This window comes from Enhydra lutris, unplaced genomic scaffold (genome assembly GCF_002288905.1).
Source record: "Enhydra lutris kenyoni isolate GAN:26980312 unplaced genomic scaffold, ASM228890v2 scaffoldscaffold4, whole genome shotgun sequence".
In the NCBI taxonomy this organism is placed as follows: domain Eukaryota; kingdom Metazoa; phylum Chordata; class Mammalia; order Carnivora; family Mustelidae; genus Enhydra; species Enhydra lutris.
In genome coordinates this window covers 11,868,706-11,887,587 of record NW_019154088.1, presented here as the reverse complement: position 1 = coordinate 11,887,587, position 18,882 = coordinate 11,868,706, and the positions used below count along the sequence as shown (strand labels likewise).

Here is an 18,882-nt window from a genome sequence, read left to right as displayed (position 1 = left end):
AGCCGAAGGCAGCGGCCTAACCCACTGAGCCACCCAGATGCCCCGATGTCCCCCAATCTTAAGAGTTCCAGCCTCTTGGCTCAAAGTCTGCCAGGACCTTGTGGTGCTGGGTGGACCTGGAATGACCGTGGTTCCAGAGAAAAAGCTGGCTGACCAATGCAGTGAAGCAGATTTTTTGGTAGGAAATGAAGTACTCTCAGAACTTTGTATACACAGCTGTAGCTGTGTATATGCTCCTTCTGAACACAAAGCAACTCCAATCATTACCTCGTCCCAGAAGCACTGCTTTCTCAGGGCAAGCGCCAAGTTCTCGATGGGGAAAGCATGAAGCGTCTGCCCTCCAGGGACTAGCTCCAGGACTGAGACAGTTATGTTGGGCATATATTAAATGCACACACATGAAATAAATACTTCAATCATATATAAACAAAAGAGTAAGTGTAATTGATCAGAGGGAGAGAAGAGGGTGTGGTGAGAATTACTTAGCGGGTTGAGGTCTTCTTCAAGAGTAAGCTGAGAACCAGGAGAACCTGGACAGCAGGGATTGGGAAGTAATATATAATTATTTCATTCTGTAACTGTTGCCTAACAATTGTGAAAAATGATTTCAGGAAAACATTGTGGATGGGAACATCTTACAGAGACAGGGGGCTCTGAAGTACTTGGAACATTTCAACTACTACACCCTCAGACTCTTTTATGAATCTTGATTTTAACACTACATTCATCATTCATTAACTCTTTCACTTGGCAAATATTCAGAGTTTCTACTAGGGGCCAGGCCCTGAACTAGGCACTGAGGACAAAAGAAGGACCAGGGCCTGCTCTCAAGGAGCTCAGGGCCTGCTCTCAAGGAGCTCAAGTCTAAGCATGTGAAGGATGAAAAATGAACAGGAGGTTATAAGACAGAGTGATGAGAACTACTGTTGGAGTGAGTGTAGGGTGTTGTGGGAGCATGAGGAGGTACAGCTTTTCTAATCTTGGGACTGTGAATCAAGGAAGGATTCCTGGAGGGAGTGGCATTTAAGCTAAAAGACCAGGAGCTAGCCAAATAGACTCAGGGTCAAAGGGGAGGGGGCGAAGTAAAGCAGTCAGGAATTGCAATCAGTCAGATAGCTAGAGATCAGAGCTGGAAGAGTTAAGAAGCAGGAAAAAATAAGGCTAGAGACAAGAGATGAAAAGTTTCAGGCAGGCAGTCTATTTAGACAGTGATCACCTGCAGGTATCTGTTTCCTGTAAGTCTTAGATCACAGTCATGCCTGCAGTGTCAGTGCTTAGAGTAGATTCTGTTTTGCAGAGCTGAGCAGACTTCATGTGATTTGAGAAGCATGTACAGGACAAATAGTTCTCTACCCTAGTCTGTCATAGGAGCTTGCAATTCCAACCAGAGTCATTCCTCTGAGTTAATAAAGCCTTCCCTCAATGTCAAGGTTGTCTTTCAACTTTTCGTTTAACATTTATTGAGAATCTATGTGTTGAATATTCTAGGCCCAAGTAATAGAGCAGTAAACAAAGCAAACAAGGCAAAGGATTTGAATAGACATTTCTCCAAAGATGATAGACAAATAGCCACAAAGCAGACAAGAAGATGCTCAATATCACTAATCATGAGAAAATTCTAAGTCAAAACTACACTGAAACATTAAAGGTAAATGCCACACAATTCTGTAATTCCACTGCTGGAATTAAACTAAACAAAAACATAAGTTCAGAAAGATCTATGCACCCTTATGTTTATTGCAGCATTAGTTACGATAGCCAAGATATGGAAGTCACGCAAGGGTCCATCCATAGGTGAATGGATAAAGAAGATGTCACACACACACACACACACACACACACACACACACACACACACAGGAATATTATTCAGCCAAAAAAAACAAAAACAAAAAAAAAAAAACCAGTGAGATGTTCCCACTTGTGACAACAACATGGATGGACCTAGAAAGGATTATGCCAAGTGAAGTAGGTCAGATAGAGAAAGACATTCCCACATGATCTCACTTACATGCAGAATCTAAGAAAAAATAGACAAAGCAGACAGACTCATAAATAGAGAGAACAAACGGATGGCTGGCAGAGGGTAAGAGAGTGGAGAAATGGGTAAAATGGGTGAAGGGGAGTGGGAAATACAGACTTTCAGTTATGGAATGAATAAGTCATGGGAATAAAAGGTACAGCATAGGGAATACAGTCAATGGTACTGTAACAGCATTATATGGTGATGGAAGGTAGCTACACTTGTGGTGATCATAGCATAATGTAAAGACTTGTCCAATCCCAGGCACCTGGATGGTTCAGTAGGTTAAGCATCTGCCTTCAGCTCAGATCATGATGCCAGGGTCCTGGGATTGAGTCCTACCATCTGGCTCCCTGCTCAGCAAGGAGCCTGCTTCTCCCTCTCCCTCTGCCTCCCCCTGCTTGTGCTCTCTCTCTCTTTCTCTCTGTCAAATAAATAAATGAAATCTTAAAAATAAAAAAGACTTGTCCATAAGTCAAGCAGAGATTGTCAATTATCATATGGTTTCACTTATTTGTGGAGCATAACAAATAACATGGAGGACATAGGGAGATGGAGAGGAGAAGGGAGTTGAGGGAAATTGGAAGGGGAGATGAACCATGAGAGACTATGGACTCTGAAAAACAATCTGATGGTTTTGAAGGGGCGGGGGGTGGGAGGTTGGGGGAACCAGGTGGTGGGTATTACAGAGGGCATGTATTGCATGGAGCACTGGGTGTGGTGCATAAACAATGAATTCTGTTACACTGAAAAGAAATTAAAAAAAAAAAAGACTTGTCCAATCCCTATACTGTACTGAACTAATGTAACACTGTGTGTCAACTATACTTCAAAAAAAGTCCTATGCTGAGATATTACCTTACACCCATGAGGATGGCTATCTAAAAAAAAACAAATACAAAAACAAAAACAAAAACAGAAAATAACAAGTATTGGTGGGAATGTGGAGAAGTTAGAACTCTTGTGTGTTGTTCGTAGGCTTGTAAAATGGTGCAACCACTTTGGAAAACAGTATGGCAGTACCTCAAAAAGTTTAAAATACAACTACCATATGACCCAGCAATTCCACTTCTGGGTATAGATCCAAAAGAACTGAAAGTAGCATTTCAAAGACATATTTGCCCACCATGTCCATAGCACTATTCACAATAGACAGGAGATAGAAACAACCCGAAAGTCCATCGTTGAAAGAATGGATAATCAAAATTCAGTATATACATACAATGGAATACAATGTAGCCTTAAAAGGAAGAGAATCCTGCCACATGCTACAACAGGGATGAACCTTGAGGACATGATGCTACATGAAATAAGCCAGCCATAGAGGGACAAATACTGTATGATTCCACTTCTATGAAGTATCTAAATTAGTCAAATTAATGATATAGAAAGTAGAATGATGGTTACCAAAGCCTGAGACAAGGGAGCAGGGTGAGGGGGTTGAAGCTGAATTAGTACAGAGTTTCAGTTCTGCAAGATGAAAAGATTCTCGATCGAGATATCTTTCACAACAATGTAAACATAGTTAACACTACTGAATTGTACACTTAAAAATGGTTAAGATGATAGGGGTGCCTGGGTGGCTCAGTCAGTTAAGTGTCCAATTCTTGATTTCAGCTCAGGCCATAATCTCAGGGTTGTGAGATTGAGCCCTACTTTGGGCTCCACATTGGGTGTGAAATGTGCTTAAGATTTTCTCTCTCCCTCTCCCTCTGCCCCATACCCATGATCTGTTTGAGCACATGTTTTCTCTCCTTCTCTCTTTAAAAAAAAATGGTTAAGATGGTAAGTTTCATGATATGTGTTTTCTACCACAGAATTTTTTCTATGCTGTTCCAACATTTATAACCTTATTAGATAAATAATAATGATAACAATAGCATCCATAATAATGTCAACAGGAATAAAAATCTCCATTGATTGAGTGCCTAAAAACAAGTAAGACCGGGTTTCAGTCTTCTTAAGTGTTGGTCTATTTCCTATTACCTTTACTCTTGGGGAACAGTCCTCCAGTGATCCCAACTGAAAAGAGGCTTTAGTGTTTATTGGGGCCCTTCATTCCTCATGGCTGTGGAACTCCAATTTTTATTCTCCAGTAATGTGAGATTGTCAGATCTGCTCAGATTCTCAGGCTGTCATCTGCCAATTGTGAATCAGCAAATGTCCTAAAGGGAAAAGTGACACGCTGTTAGGCCCACCTTGCTCTGCTTCTCTTCTCCCTGAGATCTTGATCCCTCAAATCCGTGCTGCCCTGATGCTTTCAGGCAGAGCTTTGAAATATTTTATTCAGCTCTTCTGGTTACTGTCAACAAGGGTGATAGGATCAAGCTAGTCTGCTCTATCTAGAAGCAGAAATCCTTAAGAGATTTTTTTTTTAATTTTATTTATTTATTTGACAGACAGAGATCACAAGTAGGCAGAGAGGCAGGCAGAGAGAGAGGGGGAAGCAGGCTCGATCCCAGGACCCCGGGACCATGACCTGAGCCGAAGGCAGAGGCTTTAATCCACTGAGCCACCCAGGCGCCCCTTGCTTATTCCATTTAACGATGTAGTTTGGAGATTGTTCCCTATCAGCTAACGCAGAGCTACTTCATCCTTTTTCACATTAGCAGAGTTTTCTATTGAACACACATCCTGTAATAGGTCTACCTAGTACCTTATTTATGAATGTTTATGTAGTTTCTGGTATTTTGCTATTTTAACTACCAGTACAATGGATATACTTGTATAAATTTCATTTTACATGTTTGATTATTTGCATTAGAATATCTAGAAGTGAAATGGCTAAGCCAAAAGCAGAGGGATTTAAGTTTTGGGTAAATATTACTTAATATTCCTTAGAAAGCTATACCAACTTAGGGACACCTGGGTGGCTCAGTTGGTTAAGTGTCTACCTTTGTGTCAGGTCATGATTTCAGGGTCCTGAGAATCCCTGCTCGGCAGGGTGTCTGTTTCTCCCTCTCTCTCTGCCCCTCCACCCACTCATTCTCTCTCTCTCTCTCAAATAAATAAATAAAATCTTAAAAAAAAAAAAAAAAGGAAAGAAAGCTATGCCAACTTACATTCCTACCAGTACTTTTAGAGAGTAACTCCCTAGCCATCACTAACTCAGAAAGTTGACAAACTACTCTATCTTTGCCAGTCTGATAGGTGTAAGAAATAATATCCCAGGGTAGTTTAATTTTGCATTTCTATTAAATGAGGCTGGACATGTTTTCATGTATTTAAGAGACACTTGAATTTTCTTTTCTGTCGTATCCTTCACCCTTTTCCCTATTGATTTGTTGTTCTTTACTTATTGATTTGCAGATACCGTGTACATTAAGGAAAGTAAAAATTGTGTTACAAGTTCCAAACATTTCTCCAAATTTGTTGTATATCTTCTAACTTTATGGAGTTTTCCAAGTAAAAAAATTTAAAGGAATAAAAATTATCTATTTTTTTCTTTATGGCTTCTGAGGTTTGTGTTATATTTTAAAAGGCCTTCTCCACGCTGACTTAACAGTAAGTCTATTATTTTTTCTTCTAGTATTTTTAGGATTTAATTTTTTACATTTAGAGTTTTGATCCATCTGGAATTCATTTTGGTGTATGGTGAAAGATAGGAAACCAATTTTACTCTGCAAGCTTGTTGTCCCCAAACCATCTACTACTAAATCCTTATCTTCCCCATTGATTCAAAGTGCCACGTTTAGCCCATATTTAATGTGTTTATTTTGGTCAATATATTTTTTCAAATGTAGTGATATCATACTATGGTTTAATATCTAGAAAGCTGGTTATACTACATAAGAAGTCAGAAATGTAGCATGACAAGGCCCACTAGGTAGTAAAACACATCTTAGATGTTTTCATCTAAAACATCTTTATATCTTCTTAGATCTTTTTAGATTATGTCTTATATCTTTTAGAAATTTTCTTTTGAACCATAGAATCAGCTTTTCTAGTTTCAGAGAAAAAGCTTGTTAGAATTGTTATTGGGAATGCACTAAACTTAAGAATAGCATTCTAAGTGATCTTTTATAATCCTTTTTTTTTAGTTGATTTATGGTTTCTAGGTAAAAATCACATTATCTTCAAGTAATGAAAAATTTACCTCTTCGTTTCTCATAAAGAATCATTTTCAGGGGGAGTAAAAAAGCAGCAGCTTCATTTCTTCTTCTTCTTCTTCTTTTTAACATAATAAGATTCTTCAAATGGGCAATGGTTCAAAGTTTTAAAAGTATAAAAGTATAAACAGGAGAAAAATCATCTTCCTACCCCATTCTCCAGCTCTCCTCCCCACAGGCACCCAGAGTTCTTTGTAGTGTCTTTTATATCTTTCTACAGGTATCCCATATGCATGCAGGCCAGCACGGCTGTCCCTGAGAGTGTTCCGGGTTGCACCGTCTTAGAGGCCTCTAGCAAAAGCTGGGCTTCCGAAAACCAAAGAGGGCCAAAGAGGAGGTCCTTTCCTGTTTCTTGTCTCCTCCATGACTAGATAAGTTGAAATAGAAAAGACACAGGCCCTCAGTCCCAAGATAGTTCCCAACCTTCCCTGGAAGACTGTCCCAGACCCAGTGGGCTTAGAAGAGCAGGGGCTCTGACTTCTACTTTTAGGATATTTATTTTTCACCAACAAATTCTACCTCTTTATCTGCTTCACACAGATGAATCCCAGACACACAGGTCTCTCTATTACCAAAATAGCCACAAACAAGTAGCAACTTAAAGCCCATGATATGTTTAGGGCCTGAGATTTGGAGTTGGATGTGGGCCTATTTATGGAGTCATTTCTTCCAGAGTTTTCCAGCATTGTCCAGGTAACATCTCTGAGGGTCTCTTGAGACCACTGAAGTGACAGGCTTAAAAGTGTCCTCTCAGCTTCTAGCTGGCAGATCTTCCCCCATTCCACCTTTCACTCCAGCCCGGCATAAGAGATAAAAAGAAAAAGGGCAACTCCCAGCAGCTGGCCCAAGAGATACCGGTGGGGAGAGAGAAAGAAAAAAAAGAAACATGTGTGGGAGCTCACAGGAGGAGTGGGAGGACACTCCACTGTTATAGATTCTTAAGCCAATGAGAGTACCTCCATCATTTTCTCTCGGGACAGATTCAGAAAGGCAGAAGCACGGAGCAACAGTTCAAGACAGGCATTTTCTGTGGTCGAGTGGAGAAGAGCAGCCTATAGCCATGGGACAGGGTGAGCCAAGCCACTTCTCCATGGGGCTTACTTAACTCTCAGTAGCTCCTCCATCATAACGTGTTTTCATTAAGAGAAGTAGGATGGTGGTGGAGGTTATGGTGGTGTGACTGGTGGAGGTGGTGGTAGGTGCTGCTGGTGGTGGACGTGATGGTGGGTGGGGCTGTGCTGGGAGTGGTAGTGGGTGCTGTGGTGATGGTAGCAGCGGTATGGCTAGGTGTGGCAATACGGTTGGTTGTTGGTGGTAAATCGGTGGTCATAGTTGTGAAGACGATGATGACAGTTAACATGGATTTATGGCATTACAACATGATTATTCTCACTGGATTGTGATACACACAGGAGATAACCCTGGCAAAGCGTGAGGGCATTATAGCCTCAAAGCCAAGTTGGAAAGAAGGGGAGGTAAGAGTCAGGGAATCCAAATTCAAGGGACAGAGGCCAACAACAAGCAAGATAATAGGTAGAACCAGAGGACACAGAAAGCTCAGGAGCCTCTGCATAAGTCTGTTTGTATATTTGCAAGACTTATTATAAAATGAGAACTGCTTAATAGGCTGTCATAATACTCTCAGGCCCCCTCCTTGGAAAGTTCTTCTGGGCTGCAGGAGGCCGTGGGTTTGGTGAGCCTTTAGGTGAAAGAACCAAGTATGATCTCAGGTGAGTTGGTTCTAACTCTCTGGGCCTCACTCTTCCTGTCTATAAAACAAGAGAATCAGCTCAGTGATTTCAAAACCAGCTTTAAAAATTATCTGACTGTGTTTGAAGAAGACAGAAGTAGGGGTAAGCAAAATTCCAGGTTTTATCCATTGTTTTGGATAGGGACCAGAAAAGAAGGTCAACAATGAGGGCAAGCATTGCTCTTATTAATAATATAGTAAAAGTCTCATTGAATGGGACTTCCTACATGTCTGACACTGTGCTAACTGTATTAATACATTAACTCATTTCATTTCTCCAACTCTGCAGAGAAGGATGATTATTCTAAGGAAGAGGAAACTGAGGTTCATGGGGTTAAGTTACTTGCTTTAGATGGCACAGCTAGTATGTAAGTTGACCCAAGGATTTGAACCTCAGTTTAACTCTGACTCCAGGGTCTCTGCTTTTACTAGAGTTGTCACATTTACCTCGTCTCCGTGACTTCCCTTTTCCACCACAGCTCTGGGGATCAAGAACTGTGACTTCCAGGCAGCAAAAAACAATGAGGAGCACCACACCAAGGCCATCAGCTCCCGGCATCTCATTGTGAGGAGAGGACAGCCCTTCACCATCATCCTGCACTTCCAGGCTCCAGTCTATGCATTTACGTCCAACCTGAAGAAGGTAGCCCTCATTGCACAAACTGGTGAGTAGGGCAGGCCTAGGACTGGAGAGCTTCTTCCTCTAGCACCCCCTCAGGGAACAAAGGGGCAAATGGCCCCCACTGTACCTGAGACTCAAGAAGTCCTATCAACCTGAGAAGGCTGTGGTGAGGATGAGATAGATAACATGTCTAAAAAATAGTGTGTATTGGGGCGCCTGGGTGGCTCAGTTGGTTAAGTGGCCAACTCTTGCTTTTGGCTCAGGTCATGATCTCAGGTCCTGGGATTGAGGCCCTTGTGTGGCCCCGCACTCAATGGGAAGTCTGCTTGAGGACTCTCTCTCCCCCTTTTCCCTCCCCCTGCTTTCTTTCTAAAACAGGTAAATAAATCTTTTTAAAAATAATTTATTATGATTCAGAAGTTGCTGAACATCATTATCACTAAGTGGATCCTTTCGGTTACAAATATATCAGTTTTATAGAAAGCCTGAATGGATCTAATCTAGGCTTACGGTAACACTTAATCACTATTATTTTTTGAATTTGTACTGCATGTCAGATATTGGGCCAAGGACTTTACATGCAGTATCGCATTAAGACTTCACATCTGCCCTACGAAGAAGGCATACCACTATGCCCACTTTATACCCTATGGACCTTTTTCTAGATGTAAGTCGATGAGCACAGAGAACTTGTGCTCTCCCCGCACCCTTTACTGCCTCCCATTACTAGATGGGCTGCTTCCATTCTCATCGAAAACCAGTTTTCACCTGTTCCAACTTTGTGATACTTGACTTTATTACTCTGAGTTGTGACCAAAAGGTTCAAATGACCAACTCATCTCTGTGTAACTGCAGGAGAGCATCCTTCCAAGGCCAACAAGACCCAAGCTATATTCCCAATTTCCCGTCTGGGGGACCAGAAGTGGTGGAATGCGGCAGTGGAAGACAGAAATGACCAGTCCTGGGCCATCTCTGTGACCGCGCCCACAGATGCCATCATTGGCCATTACTCACTCCTGTTGCAGGTCTTGGGCAAGAAGCAACTCCACCTAGGCCAGTTCATACTGCTCTTTAACCCTTGGGCTCGAGGTGAGTTTGGACCTGAACCAGCCTGGGCTGCACAGGGACTCCCGGCCTCAGAGCTGGGGCACAGCTCTGGAAGGAAGTGACTGCCCCAGGCCCCAGTGGGCAGCTCCCCCTTAGGATAACACCAGCATTCAGTTACTGTGGTACCTGCTCCCTGGCTGAATGGCCTCTCAGACACAGGACCTGTGTCAGTGTCACCCTTGGCACAAGCAGCCTGGGGCCTCCCACTGAAAGCAAAGGCTTATCTCACCACCAAACCCTGGTGCCAGGTCGGGCTCTTTGGTCACAGGAGCTGAGACTCCCTGAGATGATCCTGGCAGAGCTACTCTTTATTGTGATAGCACAAGGGCCGAGAACTAGAAAGTGGTTCGGGAATGGATGCAACCTGAGGAATGGGCTTCTTTGTTTCTCCCCTGGGTTCCCATAGTCTGTGTCCAGGGTGAATCCAGGTTTTACAGGACCTGAGGTCTATTTGTATAATTTAAGGAAAAGAACACAAAAGTTTGAATTGCTGAGGCCTAAAGTGGTCTGTGCAAGTGAAGGGCCCAAAGCTTCAGCTTCATCAGCTCTACAATAAATCTGCCCTGTTTGGTTGTCTTGCTTCTCTCCACTTGTATGTTCTGTTACTACTGGCTGCTGGGTCCTCTCCACATTGATCTAAATATTCACTAGAGTGGCAAATGAAACAGCTAGGGGCCTATAACTAAGGGTGGGCTTTCCTGAGGTCAGGTGACCTCCTGCAGCCCAACCAGTGGCCACCTCTTAACAAAGCCCAGCCTTGGCTCTTAGGGCTATTTCATCTAAAAAAAATCATTGGAGGTGGTTGACATGTCCCAAACATGAGGAGGGCATCTCCTCTTCCTTTCCATTCTGAAGGTTGAGTCTGTCTTTCCTTTTTAAATCTGCCACACCCCCCAACTTAATCCTCCAGTCTCCCTGAAGGGTTTCTTGGGGGGATGGGAAAAAATTTCAACCAGCTTTCCTGTCCTCACTACCCAGACAACAAGCACAGAGCCTTTTTCTTTCAGGAGTTTCACTGCCAGCCTGAAGCGGCCCTCATAAGGCAGGGCTGGAGACAAAATGAAACAGGGAAGCAGAGAAAATCTTCCCGGGTTTTTTCAGCCAGTTCCTAACTCCCTTTCTTTGTAGCATCTGAAACCCAGTGGGCTCCCTCTCTCCACTTTTCTTGCACAGGGTGGGGTTCTCCAATCCCCCTCCTTCAGGTAGCCCTGCCTATCCTCAGTTCAGGCTCTTATTTCCTGATCCAAGGGGATGAGCAGGTAGAGCAATAGAGGGAAACAAGTGTCCATTCAGGGGCAGCTGCCCCATGTGGGTAAATGTGGAGTAAGAGCCCCTTCAGCTGCGGGAGGACCCATGGCTCTTGACATACTTCCCTCCAAAGTTGAAGTCCTAGTGTACCTGCCTCACTGACTTGAGCCCACAACCAGAGCTAGGCCCTCATGCCAGAGCAAAGACACAGCAAAGACAGTTCTGAAACTGTGCTCAGTTCAGTGGGAACTCTTAGCCTTGACTCCATGCCAGGTTTCTTGCCTCTAGGCTTGGTTTGACCTGCCTGGGGAAGGCCTCTCTACGTGAGTCCCTGTGGAGATGTCTGTGTTGGCAGGGGTGAGTGATGGGCTCTGCTCATCTGAGAGGTGATTAAGAGATTTTCAGATTGTCCAGGACAAGTCCCATTTTAGCATACTTAGAGATGGAGCCTTCTGCACTCAAAAGGAAATTTTACATCCTATAAGTAAAGTCCTATTCAAAAGCAGAGAACTTTATAAAAGGGGGCCACACCCTGGAGGGAAAGGGGAGGATGATGCAACCTGTGCTCTGGTAAGGTACCTCCCAGAGCCCTGCAGAGCCTGGGGCCCAGGACCTCAGTTTGAAGTGATTTCATAGCGTGTACTCAAGATGGAGGGACAGGAGTCAAGGGATCCTCAGGCACATGGTTCTATGATTTTAGGCCTCAGGTTTTTCAGGGCTTCCTAATTTTTAATATCCTATCCTTCTGTTGTTTTGCATACCGTACCCTCCTCCCAGCAGATGCCTGGAGGGATAATCTGGAAAGCCTCTTCTCTTATTAGTCCCCAGGAACCAGCCTAAGCACCCTCCTCCCCTACCCCACCCAGCAACACGTGCAGAGAGAGACAGTTGGCAAACAGAGCAGGTCTCCCTGACGCTCCTGGCTTCCTAGAGTGTCCTCCTTAAAGCCCACCATCCTTCTCATGAACCCCAGCCTGACCCTTTGAGGAAGGCAGCAGGAGAGGCAGGAGAGACTGTGGGAATCTCAGACCCACTTGGACGCCCCCAGGGCTTCCACTAGCTTCTACTTCGCCCAGCTCTTCGGTTCTCTCTGACCCTGTCTTACCGTATACTCCTCTTCCTTTCTGCTCACTTCTGTCAACCTATGTTTAATAGTTTTGGTTTTTTTTCTGAAACACCATTTAAAAGTTTTTTTAACATTTTATTTTTAAATAATCTCTATGCCCAATGTGGGGCTCCAATTTATAACTCCAAGATCAAGAGTTGCATGCTTTACCCACTGAGCCAGCCAAGCACACATGAAATGCTTTTTTTTTTTTTTCTTTTTTACTTGGACTTGTGAGATCTAACAGGCCCACTGGGAAGTTCCCAGGGCTGTTGCCAAACTCTCTTGGGCCAAAAGCACTCTGGCTGCCCATGTCTTCTGGTAACCAGTAGGCTTTTTAAGCTTGACTTGTTCCCGTCTGTCTGGTTGACCATGTAGGCCACCTTGGCTGACCCCTAGGACACTGACCCCTGTCCCCACTCTGCATCAGAGAAGACTCTGGGTCCCATTGGGGTCAGTGAGAAAGGGGAATTCCTCCCCAGTCTTCATCACACCCAGAGCTAAAGGGAAGGCCAGCAGCCAAACCTGGATTGGGCAGGGAGGGCAGAGGCCTAGCTGTGGAGGGCAGGCCTAGCTCCCCACAGGCCCTCATCCCTGCCTGCTTTTCACCAGAGGATGCAGTATTCCTGAAGAAGGAGTCTCAACGCAGGGAGTACGTGTTGAACCAGAACGGCCTCATCTACCTGGGTACGGCTGAGTGCTTCCACGCAGAGCCCTGGGACTTTGGCCAGGTATGGGGACCTCTGAGGAAGGGCAGTGATTGCCCCATAACCTTCAGTGTTCAGACCAGACAGAGCTGGCAGATCCAAAAGCCTATTAGGTAATGAGGCCATTTCTTTTCTTCTTCTTTTTAAGGATTCATGCCGTAAGTTTATTTACAAACATATTGAGTATGTTGAACTCGAGTTTGATCCATTTTTCAAAGAGACTGCACCTCTCAAAATGCTGTCTTCCATGTCTGTTTAATGGATTAATTTAAACACCTTATTTCTTAAGCAGTTAGTTTCTTACTACAAAATAAGGTAAAGGAAAGCCAGATCCAAGTATATAGTCATCACTAGTAAATGCTGCTTGTTTTCCACTGAAAATGGCAAATCCTTCCCTGGGCCCTCCTCACAGTGGCTCCTACAGACCACAGAGGTTGTGAACCTCCAGATGCTGTATCCTAGCATAGTGCTCTTGGAAGTTCTGTGAAAGGCGCAGATGGACAAAATGGTGGCGCCACACAGAATCCTCCTTTTCTCACAACTTTGTTTCCTGGTGTGTCAGTGAGGCTTCTTTTGGCCATTTCCACCATGTGGTGCCTCTCTTTCCTCAGGGCCATGTCAGACCAGCCTCCACAGCTTCCAGAGCTATCTTCCTAAAGGCCACAGCCCTCTGTTAAATCCCCACTGTCTACAGGATAAAAAGTAAATGCCCTGGCTTGACCCCTAAGGCCCTTCAGAGCCAGGCCACTGCTTTCCTTTCCTCAAGAGCCACCCCATGCACCAGCTTCTGGCCATCCCCTGATCAAACAGGCTGAATATGACTGAATATGACTGAATATGAAGGTATATGAATATACCTTCCCTCCTTTATCACCCCAGAAAATTCCTACCCATCTTTTAAGACCATCAGAATGTTTTCCTCAGCCCCCAAAGATAAGAGTGACTCTTCTCACTATGCCCTCTGCTCTGGGCTGACATCTTTCCTAGAACACTGGCCGTGTTCCTGAGATCCATAGTCTAAGTGCCTACATGACCCTCTCTGCTCCTAAATGTGGATTCCTCAAGAGCAAGAGCTGTCTTGGGTCTCCTCCCCATGTGGGTCAGTCCTAGAAGGAGATGTAGGAGCACATGAAATGGCAAATGACAGAAATGAAACGATACAGCTCTGGTCCTCAAGGGCTCCCGCCCTGTTGGGAAAGTCAGACAACAGAACAGGCAAAGGATGGGACTGCGTGGACTCAGGGACCAGGGGGGATGGTGGGAGGGAGGGAAAAGCCAGAACTCCCATGAGAGACAAGAAGGCAAGGCCAGAAGGAATGGAACCTGAGTCTGGAAAAAGTCTGAGGTGATGGTGAGGGGAAGAGTACCCAACCTGGAGGTCTTCATCATGGTCCTGTGTGCTCCTTACAGTTTGATAGCAGTGTCATCAACCTCAGCCTCCGCTTACTGAGTGTGGATAAGCAGGTGGAGGAGTGGGGCAACCCTGAGCATGTGGCCCGTATTTTGGGTGCCTTGGTAAGTGAGTTGGGGAGGGAGGGGAGCCCTCTGCTCGAGCTGCCTACATTTACAGCCCTGGAAATCTTCAAATCACAAATGGTACCTTCCTCCTAGGATGTGGGGGCCAGTTCCCAGAGATAGTCTCAGTGAGGAGGGAGGACAGTAGTATCCACTGGAGAGAAAAGCAAAGGGAAGTGTCATCCCTTGGGACACAAGCCAGGAGGACTAAAACTGGCCCGGATTTCCTCAGAGCACTCCTCCTTCCTTTTCCTCCTCCCATCAGCCCAACCTGCAAGCTTAGGTCCATGGGAGGGAGGGGATAGGGTCTAACTTGCCCAGTGTATGCTGTTCAAGTGGTCATTTGTTTTCATTTCTAAATTATTCCTAAGAATATACAGACCATGAAGGTAGTTTGGTGCTTCCTACTGTCCCTAAATGTCCTTTCAGAGGAATTGTGATTTCCTCATTTCTGCTCATGCCTCTGGACTCCCCTCTGAAGAGGTGGACAAGGACAAGGTTAACCTGTGAGGAGGAGGAAGCTTGGGATAAGTGGGCCTTGAGGCCCCAAGTGCAAATGCCCTCAAAGGAATCAGGGTCAGGCAAGTGAGGGAGCAGTGAAACCAGCCCCCAGTGAGAGGCAGCTCTCTTGCTCTTCTTAGGATGTGAACTTTGCTTGCCAATGTGGTCCATGAACCCCTGGCTTCCAGAGGGCTAGAGAGAAAGGAGAATTTCCCAGGCCCCACTCCTAGAGATTATAAGCCAATGGGTAGGGTGATGCCCAGGAGAATCCAGGCGATTCTGATACAGGTGGTCTAAGCCCTCCTTCCTCCCCGCCCCTCCTCCAGAGGCTGTTCTGTCCTGGGCCCCACATAACATGTGCTCATTTCCATAAACAGCTGCATGCTCTCAAGGAAAAGAGTGTCCTGCCCCCATCAAAGGCCGCCACTGCCCAGGAAGGGGCCTTGCTGAGCAAGCGCCGGGGCAGTGTGCCCATCCTGCGGCAGTGGGTCACAGGCCAAGGGCGACCTGTGTACGACAGTCAGGCCTGGGTGTTCGCCGCAGTTGCCTGCACAGGTACAGAGCTGGTTTGCCTGCCACACTCCTGGGTCACCTTGGCTACTGTACAGCGTGTCCGCCCTGCCTTTTGGGTTTCCCCATGCTTTTGCCCTGAAACTTTCCCTCCCCATGCTCCAGGACAGCAAACCCCGGTGCTCTATTGTACATTGTGCAAGCCTTGCCCTGCTGTAGACTCTGCCTGCTGCATACACTTTCAGTTTCTCATCTCTCGGCCTCCATGTACCCTGCGTGTGTGTGTCAGTCCTACCTGCCAGGTGCCTGCGTCCTTCCTCTTTCCACAGTGTCAGGTGGCATTTAAGATCGTGCCTTCCCAGAGGAGACACTGAAAACACTAGCTATACATACACAGGCCTCTCTGGCACCCTCTGACTCTCTGGCCCCTTCCACACAGTGCTGCGATGCCTGGGAATCCCTGCCCGTGTCATTACCACGTTCACCTCAGCCCAGGGAACCGGCGGACGCTTGTTGGTGGATGAATACTACAATGAGGAGGGCCTTCAGAATGGAGAAGGCCAAGGAGGCAGAATCTGGTGAGAAGCCCAAGCAGGATGAGGTCCCAGATATGGAAGGGTTCCAAACCCACATGGTATAACCTCATGACAACACCCCCACACTCTGAGTGACCCTAGCACTGAGAGGAGGCCCTCAAGACTCTTGTAGCCAGGATGCTGATGGTTGGTCATGGCATGCACCTTCCCACACCTCCCCCAACCCTGGAAGTGTTGCAGCCACTTTTACAGACTCCTCCCATCCCCATGGCAATAATGACTCTGCCATGTCTAGTCCTCTTTAGGACCACTTTCTTCCTCACTTGAATTACTCCTTTGGTACCTTCAGGATCTTCCAGACTTCCACGGAGTGCTGGATGACCCGGCCTGCTTTGCCCCCAGGTTATGACGGATGGCAGATTCTGTACCCATGTGTTTCCAATGGAGGTGGAGGTAACAGCTGGGGGTAGACCCACTACCATCCTGGGCTACACAAAGCTGTGCAAGCAAAAAGTCCCTCAAAAACAGGAGCAGCAGGAGGTCCAAAGGGGGTCTGTGTCTTCTAAAACAGGAGAAGTAGAAGGAGTGATAGTGGCCAACAGAATGCTCACCTGAAGCCTGAAGCAGGCTCAAGGGAACAAAAGTGTTAGCCATCTAGGCCCAAGGGCATGGGGAGACTTGTCCTATCTCAGAGCAATGGGCGAGGGAGCAGAGTCTCAATGAAGGGTAAAAGGCTTTAAGATAGTTGGTGGATGTGCTGGGTTAGGGGCCTGTGAGAAGAAATCTCCAGGAGCCATACAAGGACTGCTCTTCCTTCCTCAGCAGCAGAACAGTAACAGAGCCTGGCATGAAGGAAGCACTCAATAAAGGTGACCTATTCTTATCATATCCATAGTAGAGCTGGCTAAGGAACTCGGCTTTACTACATTCCTCTGAGGTTCTACCTGCCCAGTTTCTGAGAGGTCTCCTGCCATAAGCCATGACCAAAAAGTACTGTCACTAAATAATTGTGAATTTCACTACCGCAGTGCCCTTCCAGAAACTCTGCCTAGTGCCCACCTCTGACCTTGATCTCCGGGAAGGGAAAACAGGGTATAGGATAGGGACTGAGGTTATACAGCTCTGATTCAAAGAAGGTCTGGGTACAGTTCCTCTGGCTCACTGAACTTTTTCTCTCTCAGTCCTGGGGTCCTGTGATCTGACCCCTGTCAAAGCAGTCAAGGAGGGGACACTAAGCCTGACCCCTGGAGTATCAGACCTTTTTGCTGCAGTAAATGCGTCGTGTGTGGTCTGGAAGTGTCGGGAGGACGGCGCACTGGAGCTGACCAACTCCAACACTAAGTATGTTGGCAACAACATTAGCACCAAGGGTGTGGGCAGCAACCGCTGTGAGGACATCACTCAGAACTACAAGTATCCTGAAGGTACTGGGCAGGGGAGGGCCCCAGGCTTCTCAGCACCTGAAACGCCAACAGAGGGGAAGGGATGGGTCAGGAAGACGCAGGCCAGAGAGACTCACAGTCTTCTCCCCATCATATAAAATAGGATTTTGTAACCCCATTTGATCCTATCAGCATTTGGGGCCAGATAACTCTCCATTGTGGGGGGCTGTGCGTCACAGGATGTTCAGCAGCATTTTCAGGTTGCATCCACTAGAGGCCAGCACCCCACAACAGGCTGTGACAACCAAAAAGGTCTCCAGGTGTTTCTAAATGTCCCCTGGGGGGCAAAATTACCCCCAGTTGAAAACCACTACTATAAAACAACACACTAATACCAACTCCAGCTGCCAGAAGATGTTCTCCCTCTCTCCTTCTCACCCTCTCTTCCAGCACCGCAAATCTGTTCCTTTCTCCATAGTGATTAATGGCACTACTGTCACCTATTTATCCAAACAAGAAGGCTTGCACTTTCCTCAACTCTCCCTCCTTCACTGCCCCATATTACTCTCACATCTGTTTCCTCACCTCTTTCCTGACTGCTTATAGAAAATTCAGGGCCTCAACAGTTCTTGTCTGCAGCATTGTAACAGCCTCCTAACTGGAACCCCCTGGGTCCAGTCTCTCCATTATCGCTCCCTTTCCAACTTAGTTTCCATGAAAGACACAAAATGATGTTACTCCCCCGCTCTAGAATATTCCACGGCCCCCACTGCCCTTGAAGTAAGTCAACTCTTCACTTAGGAAGGTGTGAGTCCCTGCAGACCTGTCCTCAGAGTCAGCATGGCTTGTCCAAAAGCTTGCTCTCCCACCATTCAAGGGGCAAATGCATAACACCTGAAGAACGGGAATGACCTGGAAGAGACACGCTTTATCTGTGGTGGATCTGCCCAATGCAGACTTTTTTTTTTTTAAGTTATACATATATTTTAAAGATTTTTGTTTTATTTATTTGACAGACAGAGATCACAAGTAGGCAGAGTGCTGGCAGAGAGAGAGAGAGAGAGGAAGGGAAGCAGGCTCCCCCCTGAGCAGAGAGCCTGATCTGGGGCTCAATCCCAGGACCCTGGGATCATGACCTGAGCCAAAGGCCCAGGCTTTAACCCACTGAGCCACCCAGGCACCCCTTAAGATTTTTTTTTTTTAAGATTTTATTTATTTATTTGACAGACAGAGATCACAAGTAGGCAGAGAGGCAGGCAGAGAGAGTGGGGGAAGCAGGTTCCCTGCTGAGCAGAGGACCCGATGCGGGGCTTGATTCCAGGACCCTGGGATCATGATCTGAGCCAAAAGCAGAGGTTTTAAACCCACTTAGCCACCCAGGCGCCCCAAGTTTTTTATATTAATTACAGTTGGTTAACATACAGTGTAATATTAGTTTCAGGTGTACAATATGATTCAACACTTTCATACATCACCCAACGCTCATGATGACAAGTGCAATCCTTAATCCCCATCACCTATTTCACCCATCTCCCCACCTATCTTCCTTCTGTTAACCAACAGTTTGTTCTCTATAGTTGAGTCTGTTTCTTGGTTTGCCTTTTTCCCCCTTTGCTCATTTGTTTCTTAAATTCTACATATGAGTGAAGTCATATGGTATCTGTCTTTCTGCGACTGACTTATTTCACTTAGCATAATACACTCTAGCTCCAACCATAGTGTTGCAAATTGCAAGATTTCATTCTTTTTAATCACTGAATAATACTC

The 18,882-nt window shown here is 45.8% G+C and overlaps 2 protein-coding genes and 1 pseudogene across 3 annotated transcripts in view; 1 reads left to right on the top strand and 2 right to left on the bottom strand.

The window, feature by feature from the left end:
* The window catches only part of LOC111161539 (cyclin D1 binding protein 1), an 82,760-nt gene that overhangs the window by 44,206 nt on the left and 19,672 nt on the right, over window positions 1-18,882 (bottom strand). Inside the window, exon 12 of one of the 2 annotated variants that reach the window (XM_022525282.1) lies at window positions 4,000-4,188. The exons of the other annotated variant lie outside the window; for it this stretch is intronic. Within the exon in view, the coding sequence (XP_022380990.1) occupies window positions 4,143-4,188 (46 nt within the window). The 3' untranslated portion in view covers window positions 4,000-4,142. Of the gene's footprint in view, window positions 1-3,999; window positions 4,189-18,882 lie in introns of those variants that run through there. 2 annotated transcript variants of the gene reach the window in all.
* Window positions 7,079-18,882, top strand: part of LOC111161516 (erythrocyte membrane protein band 4.2) — a 19,737-nt gene continuing 7,933 nt past the window's right edge. Inside the window, exons 1-9 of the mRNA XM_022525236.1 lie at window positions 7,079-7,202; window positions 8,362-8,547; window positions 9,360-9,593; window positions 12,577-12,695; window positions 14,082-14,186; window positions 15,065-15,242; window positions 15,637-15,775; window positions 16,083-16,186; window positions 16,915-17,157. Of these exons, the coding sequence (XP_022380944.1) occupies window positions 7,079-7,202; window positions 8,362-8,547; window positions 9,360-9,593; window positions 12,577-12,695; window positions 14,082-14,186; window positions 15,065-15,242; window positions 15,637-15,775; window positions 16,083-16,186; window positions 16,915-17,157 (1,432 nt within the window). The remainder of the gene's footprint in view (window positions 7,203-8,361; window positions 8,548-9,359; window positions 9,594-12,576; window positions 12,696-14,081; window positions 14,187-15,064; window positions 15,243-15,636; window positions 15,776-16,082; window positions 16,187-16,914; window positions 17,158-18,882) is intronic.
* LOC111161558 lies at window positions 12,949-13,136 on the bottom strand (annotated as a pseudogene).